The following is a 27,204-nucleotide window of genomic DNA, read 5'->3' as shown; positions in this document are numbered from 1 at the left end:
GAGGTAGCTCTACAGGCAGCGTTTGTCTGGCCCAATGTGCTCCCTGAGGCTATGGAAAGTCCTCGGACCCAGGAGGGCCGCTGGGATCTCACATTCCCAAAAGCCCTTTGGTGGGAGCCACTTAATTGTTTTTGCATTTGCAAATTACCCCAAGTGTGGCTGTCCATTCGGTCCATTCGGGGGCCTCTGTGGGCTGTTCAAGGATCCAGCTAGCTTACTTTTACCAGCAGACCTGGCCCTGGAGGCCTTCTCTGGGCTGGACGAGGGCAGTGGTCTTAGAGCTCCAAGTAGCCGCCGGCCCGATGTCCCTGGGGCGACAGCGCAGCTGCCAAGAGTCCCGGCCGATGCACGGTCAGACGCTCAAGGCTCCACTGCCTGGCGACAGCCGTTGTCCAGGAAACAGGAGAGCCTACGCTGACGGGCATGCGTCCCTCTGAGCCCCCTGCTCCCTGCCCCTCCTGCACGGTGCCCCGCACGCAGGCTTGTCATCACTTTGCCTCTGCAAGTAGACCCGGCAGGGTTTTTATCTTCACTTTGCAAACCACTGTCTCTCCTGGGAGACGGAGAAACAGGTGGCCGTCGGGAGTAATGAAATGTCAGTGTATCCAGAACCATCTTCACTTGTGGCCTTATCTCGTCAAGGTCCTGTAGCCCAATCCCCAATTTCCAAGCTCTCGGGCCTGATGTCTGTCTTGTCCTTGGTGGTGCACAAGGCAGGGTGCTCCAAAAGGCTAGAAGGTCCGAGCCCTCCGCAGGCTGCAGGTAAGGAGCCCACCCTTGGCATGTCCTTACTATGGCCTCGGTCTCTGCGGCAGGTGGCGAAGGACACTGGGGTCTCTCCTTTCATCGTTCCTTGCATGCGGGTCAGTGATTTACCTTGGGAGGCACAGTATGGGTCTTTACCGAACTGGATGCTGAGAACCGTCAACCTGCCCTCGTGTGATTTATCTCATCATGCTTGGTTGGAGATAATGTCAGCCCGGCTGAGTGACAACCCCCCATCCCCAAACAGGCAAATGGAGAATACAGACACCTCTTGACTCAGCTCTAGGTAGTCTGCTGAATAACAGACGTTTGCTTGCTCTGTTCCATAGAGCACACCTCTGGTTGTACGTTGTACCCTCTTTACTGCTCTGCGTGGAATTCTCCCAGTGGCATAGCTCACTCACCTTTTTGTGTTTTGCGAGCAGTGAGGTGGGGCAGACAGAGGAAGGGCTTAGAGTCAGACGGCCTGGGTTCAAATGCCAGCCTCTGCCACCCGCTGATCCGTGATCTTGAGAAAGGCGCGTCATGTCTCTGAGCCTCAGTCCTCTGATCTGTGAAATGGGTCAGGTGGGGATGAGCAGTAATGTCCGTGACGCACCCAGCTGAGTCTGACCCAGTAGGGGCTGGATCGCCGGGCCCTTCTGTTCCTTCGAACTTGGAAGATAGAAAGTATGTTCTTCGAAATGCCAAGTGGCCGCAGGGTGGTTGGCTGGAATGTAAATGAGGCATCACTTCGCACATCTGCTCTTGATTTAGCACATCCTGTGCAAGGCCCCAGGCACTCCCCAGGCCACATTCCTGCGGGGACCTTCGCCAGCTGGTCTGGTTCCTCAGCCCTTAAAAGTACGAGTGCTGGCGACTTTTCTTTGATTATTTTCCATCTTTGAGCATGACTGTGAAGTGGGAACTGACACATGCAAACCCAGAATCTGTGGTGCGCTGCCCTGACATTGATTTTTCCCTTCCAGCCGGGCGGCGATCAGATGGGGAGGACGGAAGTTTTGACGCGGATAACAGGAAGGTAATGCAGGGGCAGACCTGGTTCTGTGGGGACTTCTCCAGCTTCAAGCCTCAGGCTCCTCCCCTTAGGTTGTGCTTCTTAGGGATTAGGCAGGGCCACATGGAACGGGGACCAAATCGAAGAGGTGGTGCTGCCAGCCCCCTCACAGTTAGGACTAGCACGTCTACTACCAAAGTCCTCATTCTGTGCCGTGTAACTTGGTCATGGTTCTAGAACCAAGGAGATGTCTGATAAGAAAGGAAAACAAATCAAAATGCATATTTTAGGGTTTGGCCCATGGGCTGAGTTTGCCCGCCCACCCGGGCTCCAGAGGTAAGACCCCCTTTGCTTGTCTTTTAAGGAAGGTAGGTGTGTGTGGAAAGAGCCCAAGGCTGGCTTACCCTACTGTCCCCTTGTGAAGCCATGTGGGCCCTGACCTTCCTGAGCCTCAGTTTCCTCCTCTGTAAAGTGGGGCGATGCCACTGCAGGTGACCTCAAAATTCACTTCTGTTTTCTTTCTCAGCAGAAGACCAACTGGCTACTTCTCAAGGGGGACGGAGACACTAGCACCAACTCTCCAGACCTAGACAGCCAGTCTTTGGCCCACAGTAGCGGGACTGATAGAGGCCCTCTCCAGACGATGCCAGGGGACAACATTTACTCACGTGAGTGGTTCTTTTGAGCAAGGAGCTGTCAGTGTGGCATGAAAGTCCTTACAGAAAAGGGGCCCACAACCTCGAGCCAATCCCCCCCAGAACTAAGCCTTGCTCATTAAAAACTACGAGAGCAAACCCACAGACAGAATGGCAAGCCCGGTAGGAAGCAGACCAGTAGCCGTGTGCTGGCTTCCCTTGGTGACACCCTGATTCAGCCAGCCTGCTGCCCAAGGGCCACGCCAGCGTCTCCCGGAACTCTCCAGAGCCGGCAAGAGGGCAGAAGGCCAACTCAGGCTCCTGGGCTCCTTTGGGAAAAGGGCTTGCAGGCTGCCAGGCTGGAAGTTGAGGGCCCGGCTCCCTCCGGAGCGGACAGGAGCATGGTCCAGGGGGGCGAGTCCAGACTCGGAGCCGAGAACGGCATTATCGTGTCTCCTGTGCTCATCTTGGGCGAGGGGCCGGGAGCTGGGACTACAGATCCTCAGGGGGTGCAGGAGACAAAGACCCCGTCTGCCTGATCCGGGGGGTCGTGAAGCTGCAGTAGGCGTGACCTTCAGATGCCGGGCCAAACTCCCCATATAACATTCTTCACGTCCAGAGTCTGTAAATTATAGGCGGAAACGACAGCAAGCTGCCGTCTGATGCCCGCGGTGGATGGTGGGCAGAGTCTTTGGGTCTCAGCAGCTGTGGGTGGGTTTCTGTGGGCAAGCTGGAGGCTTAGCTTGGAAGCAGAGGCCAGGAGGGGATGGTTGTGGACGTAAGAAAGCCAAGGAAAGACACTGGCTTTGCCGTAAGACAGACCTGAGTTCAAATGTTGGCTCACCACTCGCTGGGCCCCATTTTCACCTGTGTGCCCGGCGGGGTCGTTAGAGACCCGGAGGAGGTGCCACGTGTGCAGCCAGCACTTGGCCGGGCCCGTAGTAGGTACTCGTCGTCATCACCACCGTTCTCGTGACTGTAAACCGTCTCGCAAATGAAAGTGCGTGTGCTCCAACGTGGGAAGAGGGTGAGAAGCGTGGAGGTGATCACTTGTTAAAGAAGATGTCTAAACAGGGAAAGCGTGTGTCGTTTTGTGTGTGATCTCTGTAAGCAGATGTCTGTGTGCCCCGGGCCCCGTCCGCCTGGGCCTCTGCTCTCTAAATGGGATCCAGAGCCGGAGCACAGGGCTGACATCCCCGTTGGAAGGTCACACCGGAGAGTCCCCCAGAGGGTCTCGTCCAAACGGAGGCGTGCTTCTCCTGCTTAGGATCTGGAAGGGCCGAGGCAGGCTGCCCATCCCACCAGCGGCAGAGTGAGGGGTGAGGGGTAATGCAGGACTTGCATGTGGCCCCCGGACACTGGCCTTGACCATGGCCTTTTCTGTTTTGAACTTCGTTTTTCCTAACGCAATTGAGTTTGGAAGGTGGATTGCTCCTGCTTCGCCAGCCGGCCAGCAGCCCCCAGTAGCCCCCATGCCTTGAGGGCACCAAAGCGTTAGCCCCGGGACTCGAGAGCACCCAGGAAAGGACTGTCTGGGGTCCTCAGGGTGGTCTTTTCTAGCTTCAGTCCTTCCCTTGCTGGGAGGTGGGTGGGCCTACATCTGCAGCTCCCCGCGCTGTCTCTCCTCAGGGGGGCAGCTGCTGTCCCCAGGGAGTCCCACTTACCTTCTGGTCTGCCTGTGGCTTGGGGCTTAGGGAGGTGGGGACACCATCTGGGGAGAAGCCTGGGCAGGAGACGGGCCGCCCCGTGGGGACCTCCCTGTGCCGCGCTGACCCGTTCGTGTTTCCTCACCTCTGTGCACTGCTTCCTCGTCTGCATGTGCTGGACGAGGCGCCCTGCGGTCGTCCCAGGCGTCCCCCAGGCGGTAGGCCCTGTGAGACCCGGAGGCTGCGCAAGTGTTTTGGCCAGTCACACACCTTCAAGGTCTGTTTGTCGGCCCCGTTCCTTGCTGCCGTGTTCCGATCACAAGCTGCAGGTGTAGCCGCGGATGGGAATGGACCGCCTCCCATCCAGGTGCACCCGGCCAGCAGGAATTGGAAAGCCTATGCTAGAATTCGTGCTCTAACTGGGGCGAACCCTCCAAAGTACAAACAACCTGCGTGTGTGTGTGTGTGTGTGTGTGTGTGCGTGTGTGCATGTGTGTCCTCCTCCTTCAGGGATGCAGGCTCACGATGACCATGACAATGGTTCTGTCATCCCTTCGCTTTCTACACATGTTCTGACGTCAATTCCTCCGAACGGGAAACCCACTGTGTCTAACAATTGCAGTTGTGCCTTTATTTCTGTCCTGGTGACATCGCCTTGTTTCCCAACGTGCATGGAAATAGCAGTGAGGACACAGGCTGCTGGTCGTGCCTAGGTCAGGCGTGCCTTGCTATCTGCCGGCCTCTTGAGACATTTGGACGGGATGAGCACACTCTTAAACTGAGAAGAGAGGGGTATCCGCCTTCTTTTCTCGGGTTCCTTCCAATCTCACCATGTAGCCCCCAACCGTGAGTCCATCGACACCAGTTTCGTTTGCAAACAACCGTTAATGAACAAAGTGTTTGCATATGGCAAGGCACGCCTGCCTGCATCCCTGGGACATCCATCTGTAGCGCACCCAAGGAGGGTAGGATTGTGACACTCAACACAGTGGGCGCTCAGTAAATGTTTGTTGAATTGAGATGCATTAAATTCAACGGGTATTTATTGAGCGCCCACTGTGTGCCAGACGCTGTGTAGGGCACCGAGGGGGAGACCGAGAAGAGCAGCCCCTGACCCAGAGACGCATGCAGGGAGCTGGGACAGGCAAAGACGCCATTGAGAGCAAGTGCACACGCACCCTGCCGCCGCCTGCCTGGGGTCCTCCGTGGGCACTCCAGGGCCACGCACAACCTCATCCCACTCATGACACCATCAGCACATCTCACCTGAGACTGAATTCATCATTCAGTCATTCATCCACCCCTTCACCAGACATTAACTGAGCACCTACTATGTGCTGAACACAGTGCTAGGCAGCGGAGAGGAGGTGGTGAATATGGCCCAGTGCCTGTTCCCCAGGGAAGCAGACAACTGACAAACCAGTGTGACATCCCTCTCCGCTATGGCAGTGGTTCTCAGCCAGCACTGACAGCCCCTCTGAAGGAGGTGTCATTGAAATACACATTGTATGACAGACAGCTCATTTTCCTTTATGCTACACTTAGGGCATTATCTGGACTATGCATGTAGTAGGTTATATTATTGATGAATCTGATTTCTGCACAGGAAAGGGATGGTATTGATTTTCTGTTACAAGAAGAGGGTCTTGAGTCTTACAGGATGAGATTCACTGCCCCAGCAGAACACGAGGTGGTGTGGGCCCCCCTCCCCTGGTCTAGACCCTGTGGACCGGCCTGCTGCTGCTCTGGGTCCCACCTTCCTAACCCTTCACGTCCTGTCCTCCCTTCTGAGGTTTCCCACATCCCCTCCAGGTGGTCACAGGTGTGCTGAAGTAAGACAAAGCCCCAGGCCAGCTGGAGACCCTTCCCTGAGGGCTCAGTGACCCGTGGAAAGGACCCCACCCTGCCAAAGGGAATAAGGCCCTCCCTCAAATCCCAGCCCGTGAGGGGAATTAGGGTGGGCTTGGAGGTCGGGGTGAGGAAAGCTGCACATTAGAGACCAAGGCAGTGCAGATGGTTGGTCCCGTGGGGACCACTGCACGCCCACCCTGCCTGTGGTTTTGCGGTTTTACGTCACCCTCTGTGTGTCTGTCCCCATGGAGTCCCGTCCCCTTGTCTTCGCCTGCTGCCCACCCAGTCCGGGCCTGGTCTGGGGCTGGGATCCGAGATTGCTTCCTGGGTCACCCACCCCCAGTGCCCACCAGTGTGAAGCTCGGGAGACAGCACCTCTGTTCCACTTTTCCTTCCCTGCTGGCAGGAGGAAAGCGGGTTTGAGGCCTGGCCAGAAGTGGCTTTCCTCACCCCCTGTTAAGTCCTCTGGAGTTTCCAGGCAAGAAAAAGTCATTCTCACATTTCTTAGTCCACGGCTGAAAGAGAGAGAGACCTGATTCGCTGTCTGCCAACCCCATGAGAATTTTGGGGGGGTTGGCCATCCTCAGTCTGGGCATTGGGACCTGAGGACCCCAGGGGCAGGATCCATAAGCATCACACTGACGGGACCTCAGTCCTGGCCCTCATTTTTGGACAAGCAAGAGAAGGCCCAGAGACAGGGCGTGACCACTGAACAGGTCCTGGGGCCGGAGCAGAGGCCAAACAGACAGCACCCCAGACCCAGGAGCTGACGGTCCAGAGGAGGCGGGGACACAGACAGAAAGCACGTTAGAAAGTAAGGCCTATGGCGCATGCAGGTCGGGCGGCCAGGTGCTGCCGATGGCTCGGGGAAGGGAGATGCTAAGTGAGCAGGCTTGAGGGCTGCAGGCTTGAAGGGGTAGGTGTGGGAGTGAGCCCTCCTGACAGAGGTGAAGCCTGGCTGCTGGACTCTGCGGAAGGGCTGGAGCCTGGGATGCGCAGGGTCACAGAGGGCTTTATGGGCCTTGGGAGGGCTCGGCCTGGCCTCGGAGTGGAGGACGCACCTAGGGGTTCTCAGCAGAGCCCTGGCCGCCTCTGACTGAGGTTTCAGCCGGACTGTCGGGGCAGGAGGGGAGTTGCCGTCATCCAGGCTGGGGGAGGGTTCTGGGGGAGGTAGTCTTTTGGGGGTGTCCTGGGGTGCTCTGAGCAGCAGTTTGGGAAACAGGAAGCCAGTGGGGAGGCGGGAGAGGGTGGCCAGAAACAGCTGGTCTGTGCGTGATGCTGGGAATTTTCCTCTCTGTCTGCTGGGGCCCGGGGTCAGTGCGCCAGGGCCGTGAGCAGGAGATGAGGTGATGTGTTTTATGCGTTCAGACACGGACGGGCAGCTTTGCAGAGGAGGGACTGGAGGCTGCTGGGCTGGGGCTCAAGGGACTGGGGTGTCCAGATAAGCCATGGGGAGGCCCCCCTGAACAGTCTAAACAGCAGGACTGGTGCAAGCAGTCGAGGAGGGGTGGGGCGGGGGGCGCGGAATCAGGAATGACCGGGGCGTCCTGGCACAGGTGGGTGGAGGTACCTCTGTTCGCAGCTGGGCAGGAACAAGGTGGGTTCTTCATGTTGAGGCCCAGGGATGAGAGAGCCCGGGCCAGCAGAGGGGGCGGGGGAAGGCTGGGAGGGAGAGGCCCGAGGGAGCTGGAGGGCTTGCGTCCGGCACCCGGCATCCAGCAGGTGGCTGGGACTCCCCTGGGGCAGAGCCCGCTGAGGAGGGCATGGCCTGCCTGGCCTCCAGCTGGAGGGACAGAGTACCCTCTGCCCCCTGCTCACGTTCGGCCCCAGCAAGAGCAGTAAGGGTTCCAGACGTCAGGGAGGGGACCTCGGCCCAGGAGAAGCCACCTCCAGGTGCGAGAGGGGGGCACCAGGACAGAGCCCTCTGCCGTTCCCTGGGGGCTGGCTGGGACTCTTCGCTTTTAGCAAAGGTCCCTGTGCCCCCCTTGATGGGCAGGCTTGCCCCCAGCTGGGGAACTGGACAGGGTGTGGCCTCAGATTTGTGGGCAGAGGCGCAGGCAGTGCCTGAGACCCTCAGGTGTCCGGGGGAAGGAGCCCACGTCCCAGGTCACAGCTCTCAGGGCCTCCTCTGTCCCCCTACACACAACTCTGCCCAGGTCTTGAGGTGTTCCCACCCACCTGGGAGCTCTGTCTCCCTTCCCCCGACCCCCGCCGGGAGCACCTTATCTATGACCCTGTGTGTCCTTTTCTCCCCTGAGGACTGTTAGCTCCTGGGGAGCAGGGTCCAGATGGGCCCCCCGTGCCTCCCCCTGTGCCCACAGCAGCCCCCCAGTGAGTGCCCACGGGGCGGCGGGTGCCCAGGTCTTCCCTCCTTCGTGGGCCCCAGCATGGTGGGGGCTGGGGGGGAGTGACAGAGTGCATGAGATCACGTGAGGGGTCAGCAGAGATGGCTAGATGCGGGTGCGATCCCGCTGGGTTGAATCCTAGCCTCTCACTTGCTATGTGACCTTGGGTACGAGAGCAAACTTCTCTGAGTTTGGAATTGCCTCGTCTGTAAAAGTGGGGATGTTCCAGTCCTCCTGGCAGGCGGCACCTGGGCTTTGGGGCTCAAACGTGGGCATCCTATGGGCTGAGCCCCGGGGTGTCACACAGAGCTGGTCAGATCCACAAGCCAGCCATGGTGAGTGGACCCCTCTCGCTTGCTTCTGAAGCCTGAAGCTCAGACGGCCCAAGGGGCCTCCTGTTCATGTTCCTAGGGGCTGAAGGGGGTCCCAGCCCCTCCTTCCTCAGACGGGGTTGCCGAGGCTCAGAGAGGGGACCCGAACCTGCACAGGGCCACGCAGCTGCAAGCTTACATATTCGCACATCAGTGAACTGAAAACCGTTCACCATCCCGGTGAAACTGACAAAGATCTGCCCAGAGAAATGGCTTCCTGACCGTTGTCCACAAAGCATCCTGGATGCTCTGATGAGCCGTGTGCCTGTAGCTGCACCTGGAATAGTCATCCACCTGCAAGGGGCCTCTCCTTGCCCATCCGTCCAGTGGCTCCTCTAACCTCTGACAAGCCAGCCCAGAAGATGGACAGACGCAAGGAGACCCAAGATCAATCCCAGCAGAATGCTGAGGGCAAGGTTGCCACGGGTGGGCTTCTGGGAGGAGGTGACGGGGAGACTAGTTAGGCTGAGCTTGGACATGGGGCATGGGCAGGTGTCCAGTGGTTACAGGGCCTGATACAACTCGGGGTCACGAGTACCCAGCTGCCACCTGTCCAGGTCTGGCACACCTGCCTTCTCCCTGTGTGCCTTCTCTCTCTCTCTAATATACACACAGCACACACTCTTAAGGCCAGCCAATGCCACAGGCCAGGCAGGTCCCTAGAAGACTCCCACACCTGCAAACCCTCACCAGGGCAGAGCTGCTGGAGCAGATAGGGTTACTGGTTCCCGAAGCTAGGGTCCTGGGAGATTGTCTCATCCTCTTCATGAGTAACAATTTGATATTATACAGGTCACTTAATTTCACTAGGCCTCAGCTTCCTGAAATGTAAAATGGGCTCATGTGTAATGCCTTGGCTTGTGACGGTCAAGAAAATCTCTGAGTACGTGAAGGGACCTTTTAAACGGGTGGTTCTCAATCTCGGCTGCACATTGGATCCTGGGACCTCAGAAATCTACTGATGGCTGGTCCCATCCCAAGAGAGGCCAATTCTAATGGGTCTTGATAGCATCCCAGGGATGTGATCTCTCCCTGCTCTTTCCCACTCAGTACAACTGAAAGGCCCAAGAACAGTAGGGCAGTAGACAATCACAGAACTCTGGAGGGTAGAGAGAGGAAGGTGGACTGGCCAGAGAACTGAGGACTTGAGGAAATATGCGGGACCAGTGTCTCTCACCTCCCATGCAGTGGACAAGGTGACCAAGTAGATGACTGCCCTCCCTGGTACCCAGCAGAAGGCCCACTGGCACCCAGCAGCCTAGAGAATAGGCCCGGGGAAACACTCTCCATCCATGGCTGGTGTCTCCCACCCCCACCTCGGGGTACGGGGCAACCAGGGAAGCACCTTTCACCCCAGGTTGCTACCAGAAACACCAGGTGGATGCAGCAGACCAGAAGAGCACTTTAACTAAACTGACTTCGGACTCACAGCCCATAATAAGCCATGCCCCACATGTTAAACCTAAGCACAGGGACAGCCTGCTGACATGGAAAACTTAGCTAGGATCCAGGTCTCCCAACATAACATCCGAATGTCCAGGATGCAGTGGAAAATCACTCATCACACCAAGAACCGTGAAGGTAACTATTTGAATGTGAAAAGGCAATCACCACATCCTAACACGGAAAAGAATCAGATATTGGAATTATCCTGAGAAGGATTTTTAAGGCAGTCATTGCAAAACTGCTTCAACAAACAATTGCAAATACTCTTGAAACAAATGAAAAAGAAAAAATGAAAATCTCGCAGAAGAAATACAAGTTATAAAAAAAAGAATCCAATGGAAATTATGGGAAAGAAAAATAAAATAACCAAGATTCAAAAATTCACTGGATGGGTTCAATAACAGAATAGTGGGATTTGTCAGAGGAGAGAATCAGTGAACTTGAAGATAGAACTACAGAAATTATCCAACTTAAACAGCAGAGAGAAAATAGCAGAAAAGAATGGACAGAGCCTCAGAGACCTGTCAGACAACACTTCTATCACTGGAGTCCCAGAAAGAAGAGAATGGGTCTGAAAAATATTCAAAGAAATAACGCCTGAAAACTTAACAAATTTGGCAAAAGCCATAAACTTCACACGCTCAGGAAACTGAGTGAACCCCAAGTAGAATAAGCTCAAAGTAATCCACACCAAAACACATCATAATTAAACTTACAAAAACTAAAGACAGAAAAAAATAATACTGAAAACAGCCTGAGAGAAAAGACATATTATACTCCCTACCGGGGACACCAACGCAAATGACAGCCAACTTCTCCCCAGAAACCGTGGAGGCCAGAGGAAGATGGCACGTACTTAACGTGCAAAAAGACATTTGCTGTGGATGTGAATTCTATCTCGGATGGAAATATCCTTCAGGAATGAATGGAAAATGGAGGCATTCTCAGACAAAGGAAAACTAAGACAAGTTTTCACTCGCAGACATACTTGGCTCAAAGCAGTTCTCCAAACAGAAAGGAAGTGATAAGAGAGCTCGGAAATTCAGAAAGGAAGAACATCAAAACAGGTTAAAATAGGGGTCAGTATAACAGCCTGTCCTTCTTGTGATGAGTTTCTTAAATCATTGATGATCGAAGCAAAAATTGTTACACCATCCGATATGGAAACTCAAGGCAGGTAGAAGAAAGAGCGAAGACAGTCATAGTTGATGAGTGAGGAAGATGAAGTGGCCTGAGTGGAAGTAAGGTCTCTACACCTACTGTGAGACCAGAGGCCGGCAGCCTGAGCACAGGGGATTTTAGAAGCTGGCTAGGTGATTGCAGTGCATCCAGGTAGAGAACCGCTGGTTTAGAGCAGGTAAGGCTGGAGGTGAGGACATAGTTGTTCTCGGGGCCCTAAGGGTTTCCAAGCCTTAGTGTGTATCAAAATGCCCTGGAGGGCTTGGAAAACACAGACCACTGGACCCCAGCCCCAGAATTCTGAGTCTGTAGGTCTGGGGTGGGTCCTGAGAATTTGTCTTTGTAGCAAGCTCCCAGGCGTGGCTGGTGAGCTTATTATTGGAGACGCCACTTTGAGAAGACTACTCTGGCATCCCCGACTGATCAGGAGCTCCTGGGTCTCAGCTGAGGGTCCCTTAGATCCTCAGCCCGACAGCCTCACATGCCCAAGTGTGCCTGGCTCTGGGTGTAAATTGGGAAGCAGGTGTGTCCTGGAGGGACCTCAGGACTGTAAGTCAGGAGGCCCTTGTCTTGTGTTCCAGGGCTGGGTGACCTTGGGCAGGTCCCTCTGTGTCCCCGGGCCTCAGTTCCCCTTCTGTGAAATGGGAGGAGCTGGCTAGGTCACTTACCTGGCGGAGCCCAGGGCAACCAGGAGGGGCGAGGGATGCCCGGCAGGCCTGGCCTGAGCGTCTGGCCCTGATACTCTCCCTCTAGCTCCGCTCTCCTCTGTTTCATGTATTGGAGTTTTCACATCGATTTCCTATGACAAGAGGGCTCCTTGGCTAAAACCAGTTTGAGAACCCTGCCCTTGATGTCGTGAAAGGCCCTTCCTAACCCACATCTGGAACCTTCCCACAGACTACCCTGGGAAAAACAAGTCCCCGAGGCAGGTCCCCAGCTGAGGCCTTTCCTACAGGTGTGACCTGTACAGAACGTCTTCTCTGACCCTCTACCCCACAAGACAGGCGCCTGGATCGACCAGCATCCTGTGCTCAGAAGCGGGCCTCCCTGGAGTGGGCGGGTGGGTGGACGGACAGGCAGTTCTGTGCACAGCGCCCGTCTCACCTTTGGAGGCTCAGTCCTCCGGTTTACAGCCTCGTGAACACAGAGGGATGGGACCCGCCGTCTGCTCTGAGCCCTCGCGGGCAGCCTGGTGGCTCCCAGGAGCCAGTGCTATTGCCTGAGCTGTGGGGCACAGGGACCCCCAGATGCATCAGACATGGCCCCTGCTTTTTACGGGCCCACAGGCTATGGAAAGACAGTTCAGGCAGCCGGGAAAGGCCTCCTAAGGGTGCTTCTGAGGGTGGTGGAGGTCCCCTGCCCCTCCAGGGGGCCCAGGCTGTGCCCCTTGGCCTCCCTTCTGGGGCACGTCCCACACGGACTTCTGAGCCAGGAGTTTCCTCTCTGCTCTCTCCAGACGTGGCATTGAAGCGGTTCACTGGGTGGTCTCAAAGTCCTAGGCTCCCCAGAGCAGCCAGGGATGTGGTCAATGGAGGGAGACCAGGTGTGGGGTTCCCACAGGGAATCCAGGGCCCAGTGTCTCAGACTGGCCCTTTGAGAAGCTAGAAATTAGGATTTTAATGTGAAATCCCCCAACTGCAAACAGGTCAAGGGTTTTGAAAAAGTAGTCTGCAGGCCGCCTCTGGTGGTGCTGGGCCTCCGCTGGCCGCCTCTGGTACAGGTTAGCACAGCCCTACCCTGCATGGGGGCCCCTTCCTCCCTCTGCCCCCGCTCTCCTGGTCAGCCAGGTGAGGAGCTTGGCCCGGTGATAGAGGCTTCCAGAGGATGCAGGTGCCTGCCAGGCCGGCTCGGGCTCCGGGACGTTCCTGGTGTCGTGGGCGGGCTCCGGGACGTTCCTGGTGTCGTGGGCGGGCTCCGGGACGTTCCTGGTGTCGTGGGCGGGCTCCGGGACGTTCCTGGTGTCGTGGGCGGGCTCCGGGACGTCCCGCACTTCCTGGCTTCATCCTCAGGCAGTGCCCTGGGGATAGAGGTCTCGAATGAGGCAGGTGGCATTTTCAGGGCCGTCCCATGTCACCTGCGCAGCCCCGCCGACCTGGCTGCATGCGTGACAGCTGTGCTGTGTCTGTTTCAGGGTTCCCCTATTCCAAGTCTGACCCTGTCCCAGGACATGGCAAGAATGGCTTGGACCACCGGGTAGGTACTGGCCCCGCACGCCCTCCCCAGCACATGCGTACTAACGGCCACCGTGAGCTAGGGTGGCTCCCACAGCTTGGTGACCACACCGCCAGGAGGACGGGCCCTGGGGACCCTGCTCACCCACCCACATCTGCCTGCTGCTCTACCCAGGGCCAGACCACCACCCGGCAACACCCCTCTTCCCCTCTGCTCCCAGCCCCCAGCCCCCAGGGAGACCTCAGTGTCGGGGGGCAGGGGCAGCGGGGCCACCCAGAGGAATCAGACCCTCTCTAAGGCCCTCCTGACCGTCCTTCTCCTGTGACCGAGAGCCTAATAAGGATCTTAAAGGATGGAGGGGTTTCGTGAGCCATGTGGGCCCAGAATCCACTTCCTTCCCTGGAGCGCCCTTCCTCCCCAGTGTTAGTACCATCACCATGGTTACCACTGATGATGCCCTTAGCACTGTGACCGTTACTGGTGCCACACCGAGGGGCCGGCTTTCTCTGCCCACTCCCAGCCAAAGGCTGCTTTGACTGCCCCCTTCCCAGCTCTCTGAATCCGGGGATATGACAACGTGAGCCCAGACAGCGTGGTGCCTGACTTGTCCCCCGCAGCTGGGCCCTCGTGTTTGTCCCTCTCCCCACAGCTTTGCTAGGCCTCCAGTGAGGACCCCTCAGGTGGAGCAGGCGTGATGACACCAGACCCCCCGCCAGCCCCCCGCCACACACACACACACACACACACACACATACACACACAGCCCCAGGAGACTTGCTACCATTGAGGCATTCTTTTCCCGGTCGGAGGAAGTTTGTCCACAAACCGAGGCCATTCACCCCCCAAGAGAAGCCACTCAGACCTCAGTCCCCGTGTGTTGCCCTGGGGCAGTCCCAGCAACAAGTGTGTAACGCAGGGGACAGCGACCCCTCAGGCAGACCTCAAATCCAGGGTCCAGGCCATGGGGCACATCCAAGAACAGGGATGCCACCACGGAAGCTGCGGGTGTCCTCGGGCCTTTCTGTCATTCTCGAGCTCTGTGGGCCCTGCTGCTGTGTGTGTCCGGGGCCCAGGTGCTTCTGCATGGTTTGCTCGAGGGAACCCCGCCCATCCCACTAACCAGTCCCCCCCACCCCGTTTATTCAGAATGGGCCGAGCTGGAATGGCACGTAGCATGCTTCTCTGAATTCCCTTCTAAGGAAGGATGCAGGGGACATGAGAAAGCAGGAGTCCACAGCGCCGGGGAACGTAGATCCTTGGGCTCAGCGTGAGGGTCCCGAGGGCAGTAGCACCAGTCAGAACGTTCTCTGTTCACCCGGCACGGCTGTGCTCTGACTCCGGGGCCGTGAGTGCCGAGGTCACGGACTGGGCCATGTCCATGCCGAGGCGTTCCACCCCCCCAAGCCAAGTCCTGGGGTTTCTCTCAAAATGTGGGAGACAAGAGCCTGAACGTCAGCACTTCCAGGCTTGCGTCATTGGGGGCGGGGTTATGCATCCTCTAGGGAGAGTCCCTTCTTGGTTGCCAGGCTGGAAGGACGTGGGTCGATGGCTCCCAGCACCTGTGAGGAAGGCGTGGCCTCCGGAGGCTCCACCCCCAAGGAGCCTGGGAACAGCCGATACAGACACTCTGGTGGGGACACCATCTTCAGGCCTCTCCTAGAGCTGAGAGCAGACTCTAAGCTTTACAGAGTCGAGAGCTGAACCCTCCGGGAATGTTTCCCCTGCTGGCCTCAGGGTGGGGAGCAGAGTGTTAGAAAGCCTGTGCGTGAGGCCTTCTGCACATCTGGGGAGTCGATAAAGATGGAGTTCATCACCACGTGAGGATTTTTGGCTTTTCACATTACAATATCCAGGAGATGGATAAAAGTTATGCTGACTTTTTCGGGGGATTCTTTTTTCCCTACTAATGTTCCCTCCTATTTTTTTTTCTTCACTCTTTCTAAGACTCTAATGTAATTGTACGCCTGCTTCTCAGCTGAGAAGCCAGGTGATTTGAGGACCAGTCTTTTACAGCTCAACCATGTCAGATGAAGTTGTTTCTTGGTTTGCTTTTACTTTCTGAAAGGATTCCAGGTGACCTAAAGTAAAAGCCCAGATGCAGAGTGACCAAAAACCCAGTAACACCAAATCCCAAAGGAGAGGAAAAGAAAGCAGTAGGAGAAAATTACATCAGAGACACACAGAACGCTGTATGGGAAAAACCACCGACGCTTAGCCGTGAGCTTCCTGAGCGTGACCGGTTGTGTAGTTCTCTTATTGTCAAATGGAAGGAAGGAAGCCAGTAAATCAGGGGAGGCAGAGATGTGCCTGGTTCTTGTTCTGGAAGGGATTTGTCACAAGGGGCCAGCACCATATGTCCCAAAGCTTGTTAAAATGTCCTGATAACTAGCCCGCCACAGAGCCTGACGCATGGTAGATATTCACACCTCTCTGTAGAATAAATAGGGAAACGGCCACCTACTAAAGGCTTTCCTGTGGATGAGACAGCATTGGTTCCAACAGGTGCCACCCGGTCTGCTATTAAGAGACTGACCGCTGGTCACCAACAGATCCACACGGTAGCCCCTTGGAAGGAGTCCCATTTTGAAAAACCCTGTTGCTAAATAAGAACAGACTGAATTTTCCTACTAAATGACAAAAACTGTCAGGTTAGATTTTTTTTTTAATAAAAGAAGAAAAACATGTATCATCATGAGATAAACACATTATTTTTTAATGGTTTAGAAGTCAAGGGATGGGAAAGAGATACCAAAATCACAAGTAGAAGGAAAGCATGAGCGGTAGTATTAATATCAGATAAGGTAGAAGTTAAGGTTAAGATGAATTAGTAGAATTTGTGGTAAAAAGAACACTAGTTCATGATGACACAAGTTATAAAGCAGTTAACGGCATTCACAAATTTAAACTCGCCAAGCAACGTGGCAATGCCAGAGACCTTGATAAAACGCAAGTATGGTAGGTCATTTGAACATGGCTCTTTTGAAATCAGACATGGATCTAGTGAAGGAGAAAAAAAGTATGGAGATCAATTTAATAGTGCAAACAGCGAACTTAATCTAATAGGCATATGAAAAAAATTCGTATATTTTGAATCGGGTTTTCACATATCCATAAAACATTAATAAAAAGGTTCCTGTATGTCGCTACAAAGAAGACCTTAACAAATTTTAAAAGTCGGATATGCTGGAAAGAGCACATGCGTTATCATCAGGCAGCCCCGAGTTCAAATCCCAGCTCTGCCACTTCCTGGGTGTGTGTTTGGGCAAAAGTTACTTAAATTCTATGAGTCTCTATTTCCTAGTCTTTAAAAAAATTATCCTTGCCTCTTAAGGTTATTGCCAGGACACATAACGTTATAGTTGTGAAATCTTCTAAGTTCTATAGCATAGTTCCCAAACGAATAGTTATTATGAAAGCTAGTCTCTACTCCTTCTTACTTCCACCTCAGTGGCTAGTGAGTAAAATGGCACACTCCAGTGTGAGCTTTAGCAAGAAAAGAACAATGGTGAGGTGGCCACGATTTCCTTCTCACCGTTATCAATCCCAGTATAATTTTTGAAAAGTAAAATGCACGGGTTAAATTTTTTACAGTTGCATATATTAGCTGTGTGACCTTGGGCAAGTTGCTTCACGTCTCTGAGCCTCAGCTATTAAATGGTGATAATAATCACCACTTGGCATTTAGAAGGCCAGGAGTAGAGAGCTCTTTCCCTGCTCTGGACTGACACGGTGACCCCCCCGCTCCACCCGGGGGACGCCGCACCCTCCCTCCCTCTGTCTAGTCTCAGAGCCTGGCGGACCAGAGGAAGCCGGTTCTGCTGCCCGGAAGTGGGTTTCCAACTGCCCAAGGTGGTGGCGGTGGCCGTGGAGATTACAGCCTGTGATGCAGGGCAGCGGGCACTAGGGGGCGGCATTTCTCTTTCGTATCGCAGCCCGGCCAGGTGGGAGGCAGGTTTGCCTTGCTTTATGCAGGAGCGTCCCTAACCAGGCAGGTGCACGGGGTGTCCTTGTCAGTGGCCTGAGAAAATGTCCGCAAATATTGCTCTTGAAAACTCCCAAGGGGAATCATTCAGTCAAGTGGAGGAGGTGCAGGGTCACGGAGAGTCACCGGCGGGTGAGGGGCTGCCGGGTTCTGGTCCCAGTGCTGGGACTAAGGTGAGGCATTCAGGGCACTTACCAAAGGACTCAGTAATCAAGGTAAACAAGGTAATACAATGTTTTGAAAAATCCAAATTAATGAAAAAAATCCATGATGGACAAAGTATCAGAAGTGTAAAGACCAGCTCCAACCCTCCCCTTAGGTGCTTACCCGCCTCGCCGCCCTCGTCCCGGCGTCTCTGGGCCTCAGTTTCCCCTGTTCAGGATGAAGGACTTTGGACTCGGTGCTTTCGGAGGCCTCGTCCTGCCCCCGCGCTCGCTAGGACTCTGACCAGCTCCTGGCTTATCACCTCCTGCAGTAAATTAGTGCTGAAAGCTCTCTCCCTGTAATACAACCCAACGGTGAGGAATATAATCCCTTCTTTAACTGCAGAGCTCTCTCCGTGGAAATTTAACCCCTGTGCCCAGTTCCAGAAGCGCTGGCCAAGACCCCTGACCCCGTGTCAGACTCTGTACCAGGTGCCAGGGATACGGGCACAAATAAAACATTGTTCTCCACCGTGGGCAGCGGATGCAGGGCCAAGACAGAGTCGGACAGGAGAGGGACTGACTGACCCTGCGGGGCCTCAGCACCTGCACTGTGGGGCAGGAACCCTCTGTCGAGGTTTGCAGGATGACTTTTTCAGGTGGGCAGAGGGAAAGAGAATTCCAGACAGCAGAGTTGGCTGCTGGTGCCATGGACAGGTGAGGGAGGCACCTGAGACAGGAGGCCGGGTCCATGCCCCCTCCGAATACCATCCCTGGACCTCATCAGCCATCACAGCCACAGTGATTGTATGGGGTGCAATCCGTACGGGGTGCTCACGACACTAGGGGTCTGTGCTGGGGACTTTACAGACACCGGCCACCTGAGTCCCTGGGGACAGTGCGTCTGGAGGGAGCAGAGCCGTAGCCCTAGGGAGCTGCCCTCCGGGTCCAGGCCAGCTGCGGGCCGAGGGGCCGGGCGCCCTGGAGCTGTCATCACAACAGGAAGGAGCTGACTGGACAGGCAGGGGCAGCTCAGGCCTGAAGGTGGCGGGAGGTATGTGAGTAAGCCTGCCGCGTGGGAAGCCGGCAGCCCCGACGAGTGTGGGCGGCCACACGGCCCTTCCAGAGCCCGGCCTCAGTGGGCACCGTGGGCTGACCCTCCTCCCCGGCCAGGCCGCCAGGAGCCCGGCGACAGCCTGTGCCCTGCAACCTGCCCCCTGCCGCCCTCTCTCTTTCTCTTCCAGAATGCCAATCTGGCCCCTTGTGGAGCAGACCTGGATGCCAGCTGGGGCACGCGAGGTACAGGAAGCGGGGACCCCGTGGGTCTCTGGCTGGGGCAGGGGTCGCTAACAGGTTTCCACGAGTTTCGTTCTAAACCACCCCCGACCAGGGCCGCTGGCAGAAGGCTCTGAGCATCGTGGAGTCGGGGAGCCTGGGGCAGTCATGTCCCTGCCTCTTCCGGTCAAGGACTGGTTTACCTCCATCCTAAAGTTGCCGGCGATGTTCCCTCTCCTCTCCCCTCCCTCCGGTGCTCCCCACCTCCTAACTCAGAGGCTTCTCCATTTCCTGACCCAGGTGCTCACCTCTTGAGCACTGCCAACCCCACCCTGACTGACTTGTCACTCCGGGTCACCTGGGGAGAGATCTGTGTTTGAATGTCCGTCCCACGCCAGGGCTGAGGCCAACCCACACCTACTGTTAAATTCTATAGCAATAAAGGAGGCAGAGACACAGTGAAAAGCCCGCGGGTCTGAAGTTGGGTCAGATGCTGCCCCAGCCCTGCTCTCCGTGTGGCCTCCCAGGGCTTCACACCAGCACGGTGGCCTGCAGGGAGGTTGGTGTTACTAGAGAGACCCGGTCACGTGGCAGGCGCCTGCCCAAGGGCTCTGCCAGCTCTGAGCCACCGGGCCCCGCGATGCTCACTCATGATTGTCACCCGAGGGTGACCGGAGCCTGCTCTCTTGGGCTGCTTCGCGCTGGATGTGGGAGTGGAGGGAGCTCTAAGTGGCCTCCAGGGCCCCGGGCTCAGAGCCGGGGCAGCCGGGACCCTGCATGGCACATGGGGAAATTCAAGGACCGGCCCCCCGGTGCCCAGCCCCTCGCCAGGGTCTCCCTCCTGAGACAGGCTTGCTTGTGGCCGAGATCCAGAGATGCTGCCCTGTGGGTTCTGCGTGCTCACGGAGGCCTCCCATCCGTACGACTTTAATTTTTAACAAGCCGCTTTTAGTCTGGAAGGAAAACCTTTTTAAAAAGCTAGCACGCGGAGCTCTGTATTGAAAAGGAGGAGCTAAAGGGTCACGAAGGGAAAACAGTAAGAGACAGGGGGGTTCGACCCCAGCAAGGCTGCCTGTCTCCACGGGGGTAAACCGAGGCAGGCCCGGACCACCAGGGAGACAGCAGCACGGCTGAGGGAGAACACAGTGCCGCGTCTGGCTCCCAGTCTGGCCTGCAGCCTCCCGACCATGCCTGCTGCTCTGGCTTCCCGCCGGAGATCCCAGAGCCCGTCCCCCTGCAGCTCGGAGGATGCCGCGGGCGGGGATGGAGACCGCGAGGCCCGGCCCACCGCAGGGTGGGGGTCCTGGACGGGCTTGCTTCCACCTTTGGGCCGAGCTCGTGCGTGTTCTAACCCGGTCCCTGTGATCTCTGCTTTCTCTTACAGAATACAAGGTAAGAGGGGCCGCCCGCTCCCGCGCTGACCTCCAGCTGCCGAGCTGCACCTGCCCAGGTTAAAAGTTCCTTTTGTGCTTTCCCTGTGAAATGTGTGTGTCAGATGCAGACGCAAGTATGTACCTCTCCGCTGGCCTCGGGCTCGGCTCTTCTGTCCCCGCACATGCTTACTTCCCGGGTGAACCCGGACTTTCTTCTCCCCGCAGATCTATCCTTATGACGCCCTCATCGTCACAAACCGAATCCGCGTGAAGCTGCCCAAAGACGTGGACCGGACGAGACTGGAGGTGAGAGGGGCCCCCAGGGGTGGAGGGTCACGTCTGCCGAGCGAGTCTCTGCAGCTGCCTTGACACCCACAAAGTCGACGTTCATCGCCCCCCAGGTCCCCGTGGTGACCGCACAGTGCCCGGCTATGGGCTTGGAGTCAGGTCCCTCATTGTTTCAAAGACCGGAGAACATGGTCATGTACCCAACAAAGGTGGCTGTGCGAAGGGGGAAGCCTTCGTCACTGTGCTTAACTGGGTAACATTTGCCTCTTCCCTGAGCGCTGATATTCAGAAAATCAGCCCAATTCATGGCTTCTCGTTTGACCACACTCACCCCGGTCTTGAATAATACTGAGCTCTGGGAGCAAGTGTATGTTTACAAGACCCGCAGGTCAAGGGCACAGACATCTGTTGACCGGGCCCCACCATGAGCCACGGTCCCAAGTGGCCAGAGTGCGTGCTTCCTCCATCCTCACCACGAGGAAATCAGTGGCCAGCAATGGACTTCACCTCCTGAGCCATGTCAGGAAGGTGTCACTGGGGTGAGGGGTCTGGAGGCTCCTGAAGGCCCAGGGCCACCTGCCGCACCTGTGCCGTGGGGCTGGGAACACCTGAAGCAGAGTGTGTGTCCGGCCAGCGCCAGCCCCTGCCCTGCTGCCTCTGTGGGCAGGGGTTCAGGTGGCTGCTGGGAGGGAGCCGTAGGGGCGTGGATGTGGCTGAGGGGCACCAGCAGTGCCCCAGGGCTCAGGAGGGCTGCCAGGTGGGAGCCAATCTGAAAAGAAACGCCGTCTCAGGTGGTCCAGACAGATGCCCTGGAGCCCTGATCTCCGCCCTTTAAGATGAGGGTATTGATATACACTGGGTGGGTGGCTGTACCCACGAGAGGTCACATAAAGCCCCTCCCCCAGGGTACAGGGTAGTGGTGGCAAGGAGGGGACAGGGACGCTGGTGTGGCTGCAGCGGTCGGAGGAGGCGTGTCCATTTTGTCTTCTCTGTTGCAATAGTAGGAACTTGGCCCGAAGTGATTTAAGCTAAAAGGGAGTTGCCAGCTCCTACGACTGACGGGTCCCTTCGGGTGGGGCTTAATCATGTCTCCAGACCCAGATTCCCTCCCTCCATCTCTTGAATGTTTCCTCTGTGTGTGTTGGCCTGACTGATGGACAGATGTTCACCTCCCCTCCCCCGGGCTCAGTGTCTGCAGGGAAGAGACTCGGGGTGCGGGGGCTCGTAGAGGGGCTCTGAGACCTGGGACCTAGAGACAGGGAGGGTGATGCTGGGCTCACAGCAACAGCAAGGGCTTAGCTGCAGGGAGGTGTGGAGCTGAGGCCGGGGAGGGGAAGCAGCAGAGCCAGCAAGCCCATGGATGCCGTGGTCAGGCAGTGCAGTCCACCCGCTGAGTCTTGGAGTCCCCAGGGTGTGGGCAGCATCTTGCCAGCAAAGGACCGCAGAGCCAAATGACCCCAGGGCCTTTGCTCAGGAGGCTGGCCACTTAGCAGGACACTTGGACCTCACCCCATAGAAGAGGAAGGACGACTGGAATGTTCTGACCTGTTAGGAGGTGTGCGGGTCATTCCCGGGGCTGGGGGCGGGGCAGCGGGACCGGCTAGGAAGCTGGGGTGTGAGTGGGGGGCAGGGAGAGCACGTGGAGGTGCTCCGAGAGCAGGAATGCACAGAGCAGGCCCCGAATCAAGCTTGAGGGATGCCTGCCCTGTGATCTGGAAGACGAGGCCCTAGGCAGCCTCTTCCGGGGCCTCACCCGTGGCAATCCCCGCTGCCTCCGCAGGGGACACACTCTGGCTCCTGCTGAAGTTGAGCCCTTGTTGAGGGTGTGGTCTTGTCCCACTGCCGTAAAGCAGGAGGGTGTCGCTGCTGGGTGACTCAGTCAGGAGCCGCCTGAAGGGGTCCCACCGTTCTGCTTGTTTGTTCCTTAAGCGTGGGTGCCCTGAGGGCTCCTGGCTCCCACCGTGGGGCAGGGTGGGGGGGCGGTCCGCTCAGCTCCTGACGCAGCAGCAGCCTCGGGGCCACCCGCCCCTTGGGACTTGCTACTTCCCTCTTGGGTCTGGGGTTCGCTTTAACCAACTCCCATACCCCAACCCTTATTTTCCTACAGTACAGAGAGAAGGTGCAAAATATCAAGTGGTTAATACATGTAAATGTTTCCCTTTTTAAAAAAAAAAACCTTGGAGGACGGGGGTAACGGGTTTAATCACCCCAATCTCCAAGAACACACCCAAGGGTGCGTCTCTCTGTAATCATTCTTTTCCTGATCTCAGGCAAGCCGGGAGGCAAATTGGAAGCGTCACAAACAGCATGTCCCACAGCCTTCAGGGTTTGGAGCTGGGGTGTGAGCCAGGAGGGGCTCACGAGGGGCTACATCCCAGCAGGAGAGAAAGGGACACCGATGTTTTTATTTCAGGGGAGAGAGCTTTATTTTTAATATAAAAGCAATTCATAACTCTTGTAAAAGTCCAGAAAAACACAAAGAACGTAAACATTACGTGGAATTCCCCTACTGAGTCAAGACTCCTGTTGGCTCCGGGGCAGACATGCTTCCGGAAATATCTTTTTTTGCACAAATACCCAGAGATAACTGAATTCTCTTTTGGATAAGTAGCCTCGTACTGTTTATGCAGTTTGACATCTGCTTTTTCTCTCTTAAATGTTATGTGAACATTTTTCCATGCCATTTCATGGGGAACTGCCCGTCCTTTTAGATGGCTGCGTGGTGGTCCCGCATCCCGTTCTGAGGCCGAAAACTGTATGTCCCAACCTGGGTGGATTTGATGAGGAGTTTTCTAGCAATGGTTGGTGGGGGGGGGGGGTTGCTGATAAGATTAGGGTGTCTGCACTCCTTTAATCTGGCCTCAGGTGGTCTTTTCTGGAATGAAGAATACTGACATCTTCCATTTATTGGGGTTCTAGTTCTATAAAGAGCTCAAAATATATTGTTATGTGTATCCCTCGAGGTGGAGCCAGGACCCTGCCCCAAGGCTGCACTAGCGTTTCTTGGCCGATCTTCCCTTGTTTCTGCATGCCGTCCCTTCCCTGATTAGCAACTGTTCGAGTCTTCCCTTTGGAACTCAGGGAAGGTCATGGAGGCTGGAGTCTGTTCCCTACAAACAAGAAACGGGGGGCACAGAAAGGCTTCCATGCCCAGGAACTGCTCAGCTTCAGTTCCACACCGGGGAGGGTCCCAGGGGCCAGGCTGTGGAGTGACAGGCCGTTGGCTGGGGCTCGGTCACATGGCAAAGCTGCAGGTCTGCTGTGTGCTCAGCAAGGGGAGAAGATGGACGTGGGCAGACAGCTGGTGGCTCCCACACACCTCTGTAGGGTTGGCCCCTGGAAGGAGGACCACTCTGTCCGTCGAATGGTCAAGGCTTGTTATCCATCCTTTACTGCCAGAGTGCTTGGCTGAGTCTCACTGGTTTGGTGAACACAGGCCAGGCATTGAGCTGGGCCCTAGGGGACACACAATGAGCAGAAACCAGCATGAGCTCTGCCCGTAGACTCAGCTTGGTGGGAGGTAGACGTCAATCAACTGATGACCCAAATGAGTGTGTGAAGTTATACACCAAGGTAAGGGCTCTAAAGGAGAGGAGGGTGGGCCTGTGAGCATTTAAAAGGGGGTAAAAGTTAACTGGGTGCAGTAAGTGTGCCTGCGTGTGTGTGTGTGTGTGTGTGTGTGTGTGTGTGTGTGTGTGTGTGTGCGCGCGCGCACATGCGCACTTGCACCTAAGGTGAGTCATGGCAGGTAGGAAGAGAATTCCAGGAAGAGCACACAGCAGGTGCAAAGGCCCTGGGGCAGGAGGCAGCATAGGCTGTTTGAGAAGGAACTAGCTGTGCTTGAGTGGGTGATGGGCAGGAGGGGCCAGGCCTCGTAGGGCCCTGAGCCACCTAAGCAGTTTGGTTTCTAGGAAAGGCAAGGCTTTTAAGTTGCAGGATGACCTGATTATGTAAGTAAAACAGTGCCCGAGGCTGCACCGTGAAGCCTGAATTGGCCGTGTGGATGCAGGGAAACCGTTCTGGAGGCGGTTGGGTTGTCTGGGCAAGAAATGATGGCATCTTGGACAGGGTGGTGGCAGTGCGGAGGTGAGAAGCGGGTAGATTCAGGCCCTATTTGGGAGGTCAAAGTGGGAGGGGTAGGGACATGCCTGGCGTGACTCCGGGCTGTCGGGATGGGGTGCTGGGTAAGTGGTGGTCACTCAGTGCAGCAGGACGAACCCTGGTTCTGATGGTGTTTGTCGCTCTGGCCTCTGAGGCACAGACAAGGGAATACAGGATGCTCAGCCTGACAGAGAGGAAGGTGCCATATAGGCCCCTGGAAGCCCATAGTAGGTGCTCAGTAAAGGTTGGTGACTCATGGAGGTGTTTGGAAGGAGTGTGGCAGTCCTCCGCTACTCTGGAAGCGCTGTCACCTGGAAGGCAGTCAGATGAATCGTGTGATCCCAATGCGCAGAGCAAGGTTCAGGCTTCCCAGGGAGACCCGTCCGGGGCCAGTTTTACACCATCCCTGAGATCCAGCACTTTCTGTCCTGGGGGGTCTGGGTCCCAACGCCTACCCCTGGCACCCAAGGACCTCATGCCTTGGAGGGTCTCAGATCCTTCCTGCGTTTGGCTGTGCCAGGAGCTTCCACTCTGAGGGGGAAGAGCCTTGCCTGCCCCGGGCAGACTCAAGTGTCCTCTTACCTGAGGCCACTCCTGCAAACCTCTGCGCTGCCCGACATTTGCCGAAAGACTGGCCATTTTGCTCGTGCATCAGCCTCTTGCCATCCAAAGGTGGCATCCTGGTGGAGCGAGAGAGCGCTTAGGGTCGGGATGACCTGGGTGTGAACCCAGTCTCCATAATGTCTAGCTGTGTGACCACAGACAAGTTACTTAACCACTCTGAGCCTGACCCTTACTTGTCAGATGACATCGCTGTTGCCTGTCCTGCTGGGTGGTTTGAGCATCTATTCAGTTGTTCAGAAGTAGCCATGAGCACCTGCCGTGAGCGAGCCCCAGGCAGGTGTGATGTGCACATGGTTTCAATTATTTTGTCCATGTTGCCCCCAGTTTACCAACCTGGGAACCGAGTAGGCCAGTATGGATTAGAAAAAGGTTTCCACGGGGATGGGGTGCTATGGGCTGGCCAAACAATGATTGCTAAGAACTTAGTGGAAGAGCAAGGTGGCTGGCTGTGAATGGAGGTAGGATCAGCCGCAGGCTTGGCCACCAGGAGAACAGAGGTCCCTCCTTGATGCTCGATATGGGGAAAAAACAGGATGTTTGAGAATTTATCACATTTGGCTTATTTACAAGCCCTTGATTACTAGGCTGTTCCAAGCACTTGACACGTTCCTGTACCTGGTTTTCACAAGTTGGTGCAGCAGCTACAGAGGAGGCCTTGGTGGGAAGGGGTGGGGGTAGGGGAGCTGGAGGACACCCCCAGGCCCTCGGCTTCTGGGGGACAGACCTGGGGTTCCAGCTAAGTAGTCACACAGGGCTACTGCGCTGGGCATCTTCCTGGATTAATTACAGTATTAAAAGTGAATTTCTAACCATCCTTCCTTGCCCCAACCTCCCAGAGCACACATTTGGCTCCTTAGGTAGGAAAGTGTATCAGCCAGGGCCTTCCAGAGAATCAGAACCAACAGGATACAGGTAGACAGACGGACAGACAGATATGGACATAGACACGTATTAAGAAATTTAATTTAAGGAATTGGCTTCCCGTGGGGCTGGCAAGTGTGGAATCCGCAGGGCAGGCCAGCAGCAGGCTGGATGGACACTCGAGTAGGAGCTGACAGGTAGAAGCAGAATATCTCCTTCTCCAGGAAGCCCTCAGTGATTGCCCCAACGGAGTGGATGAGGCCACCACATTATGGAGGGTCATCTTCACTTAAAGGCTGATTGTAGGTTAGGCATGACCACATTGACAGAGTACCTTCCCAGCCACCCCTAGACTAGTGTTTGGCCAAACAGCCGTGCACCAGGGCCTAGCCAGGCTGACTCATGCAGAGAGCAAAGGCTGCCGGCTGAACAAGTTTGGAAGGAGGGTGTGTCCAGGCGAGTCCCCAGGGTCCTCCTTTCTGAGTGCTCAGCAGAGGCAAGGCTGAGCGGCTCCTCTGGGGCCACCTCTGCCAGACCCTGAGGCTAAATGCACACCTGAGTTTGCTCAAGCAGGAAAAGCCCAAGTTGTAGGAATGTGCCTGAAAAATAAGGTCCTGCAGTTAAAGAATTCGTCCTTTGTTTAGACCCATCCAACCGGTCTGATAAGAACCTGACAGACTGATGGTGAAGTGTGGGTTCCCAGCCACTGGGTGTGCCTGGGAGATGGGTCTGCCGCAGCCTCCAGGACCCTGGGGCCTCCCAGGAGAGGCTCGGAGAACAAACAGGAACAGTCCTCCAAGGCCAGGCCAAGTGGCAGGGACTTAGGGGTGGAGGGCAGGGAGGGAGGGGCGAGACACAGTGCAGAGTAGGGCAGGCAAGTGGAATGGGCTCTGAAGGAGGAGACAGGAAGCTGGGAGGCAGTGTGGCCGGCAAGGTGAGAGCACAGATTTAGATTCAGGGATGCAAAGAGCACAGATTGTCCCTGGATGAGGATGGGAGACAAGCCCATCCTGCCCTACTGGAGCTGAGAACCAGGTGAGATCAGCAGTGGCTCCGTACTGAGGGACACACATGGCCTGGGGCCTGCTCGCTTGGCTAGTGCAATCCGGGAGGGCCCTCTGGAGGAGGGGGGCATTTGAACTGGTACCTG

At 56.1% G+C, this 27,204-nt stretch overlaps 1 protein-coding gene across 9 annotated transcripts in view; it reads left to right on the top strand.

The window, feature by feature from the left end:
* The window catches only part of ABLIM2 (actin binding LIM protein family member 2), a 151,097-nt gene that overhangs the window by 115,458 nt on the left and 8,435 nt on the right, over positions 1 to 27,204 (top strand). For 3 of the 9 annotated variants that reach the window (XM_029235593.1, XM_029235596.1, XM_029235589.1), the window contains 3 exons: positions 1,734 to 1,786; positions 2,289 to 2,430; positions 13,367 to 15,141. In XM_029235593.1, coding sequence (XP_029091426.1) covers positions 1,734 to 1,786; positions 2,289 to 2,430; positions 13,367 to 13,704 — 533 coding nt within the window. In that variant the 3' untranslated portion in view covers positions 13,705 to 15,141. Of the gene's footprint in view, positions 1 to 1,733; positions 1,787 to 2,288; positions 2,431 to 13,366; positions 15,142 to 18,776; positions 18,832 to 20,191; positions 20,200 to 20,405; positions 20,487 to 27,204 lie in introns of those variants that run through there. The other 6 variants (XM_029235591.1, XM_029235597.1, XM_029235592.1 and 3 more) reach the window with 5 other exon arrangements.

This window comes from Monodon monoceros, unplaced genomic scaffold (genome assembly GCF_005190385.1).
Source record: "Monodon monoceros isolate NGI ecotype Baffin Bay Population unplaced genomic scaffold, NGI_Narwhal_1 Super_Scaffold_20, whole genome shotgun sequence".
Taxonomy (NCBI): Eukaryota; Metazoa; Chordata; class Mammalia; order Artiodactyla; family Monodontidae; genus Monodon; species Monodon monoceros.
Note: the sequence above shows the minus strand (reverse complement) of the source record. Positions and strands in the feature narration are given on the sequence as shown.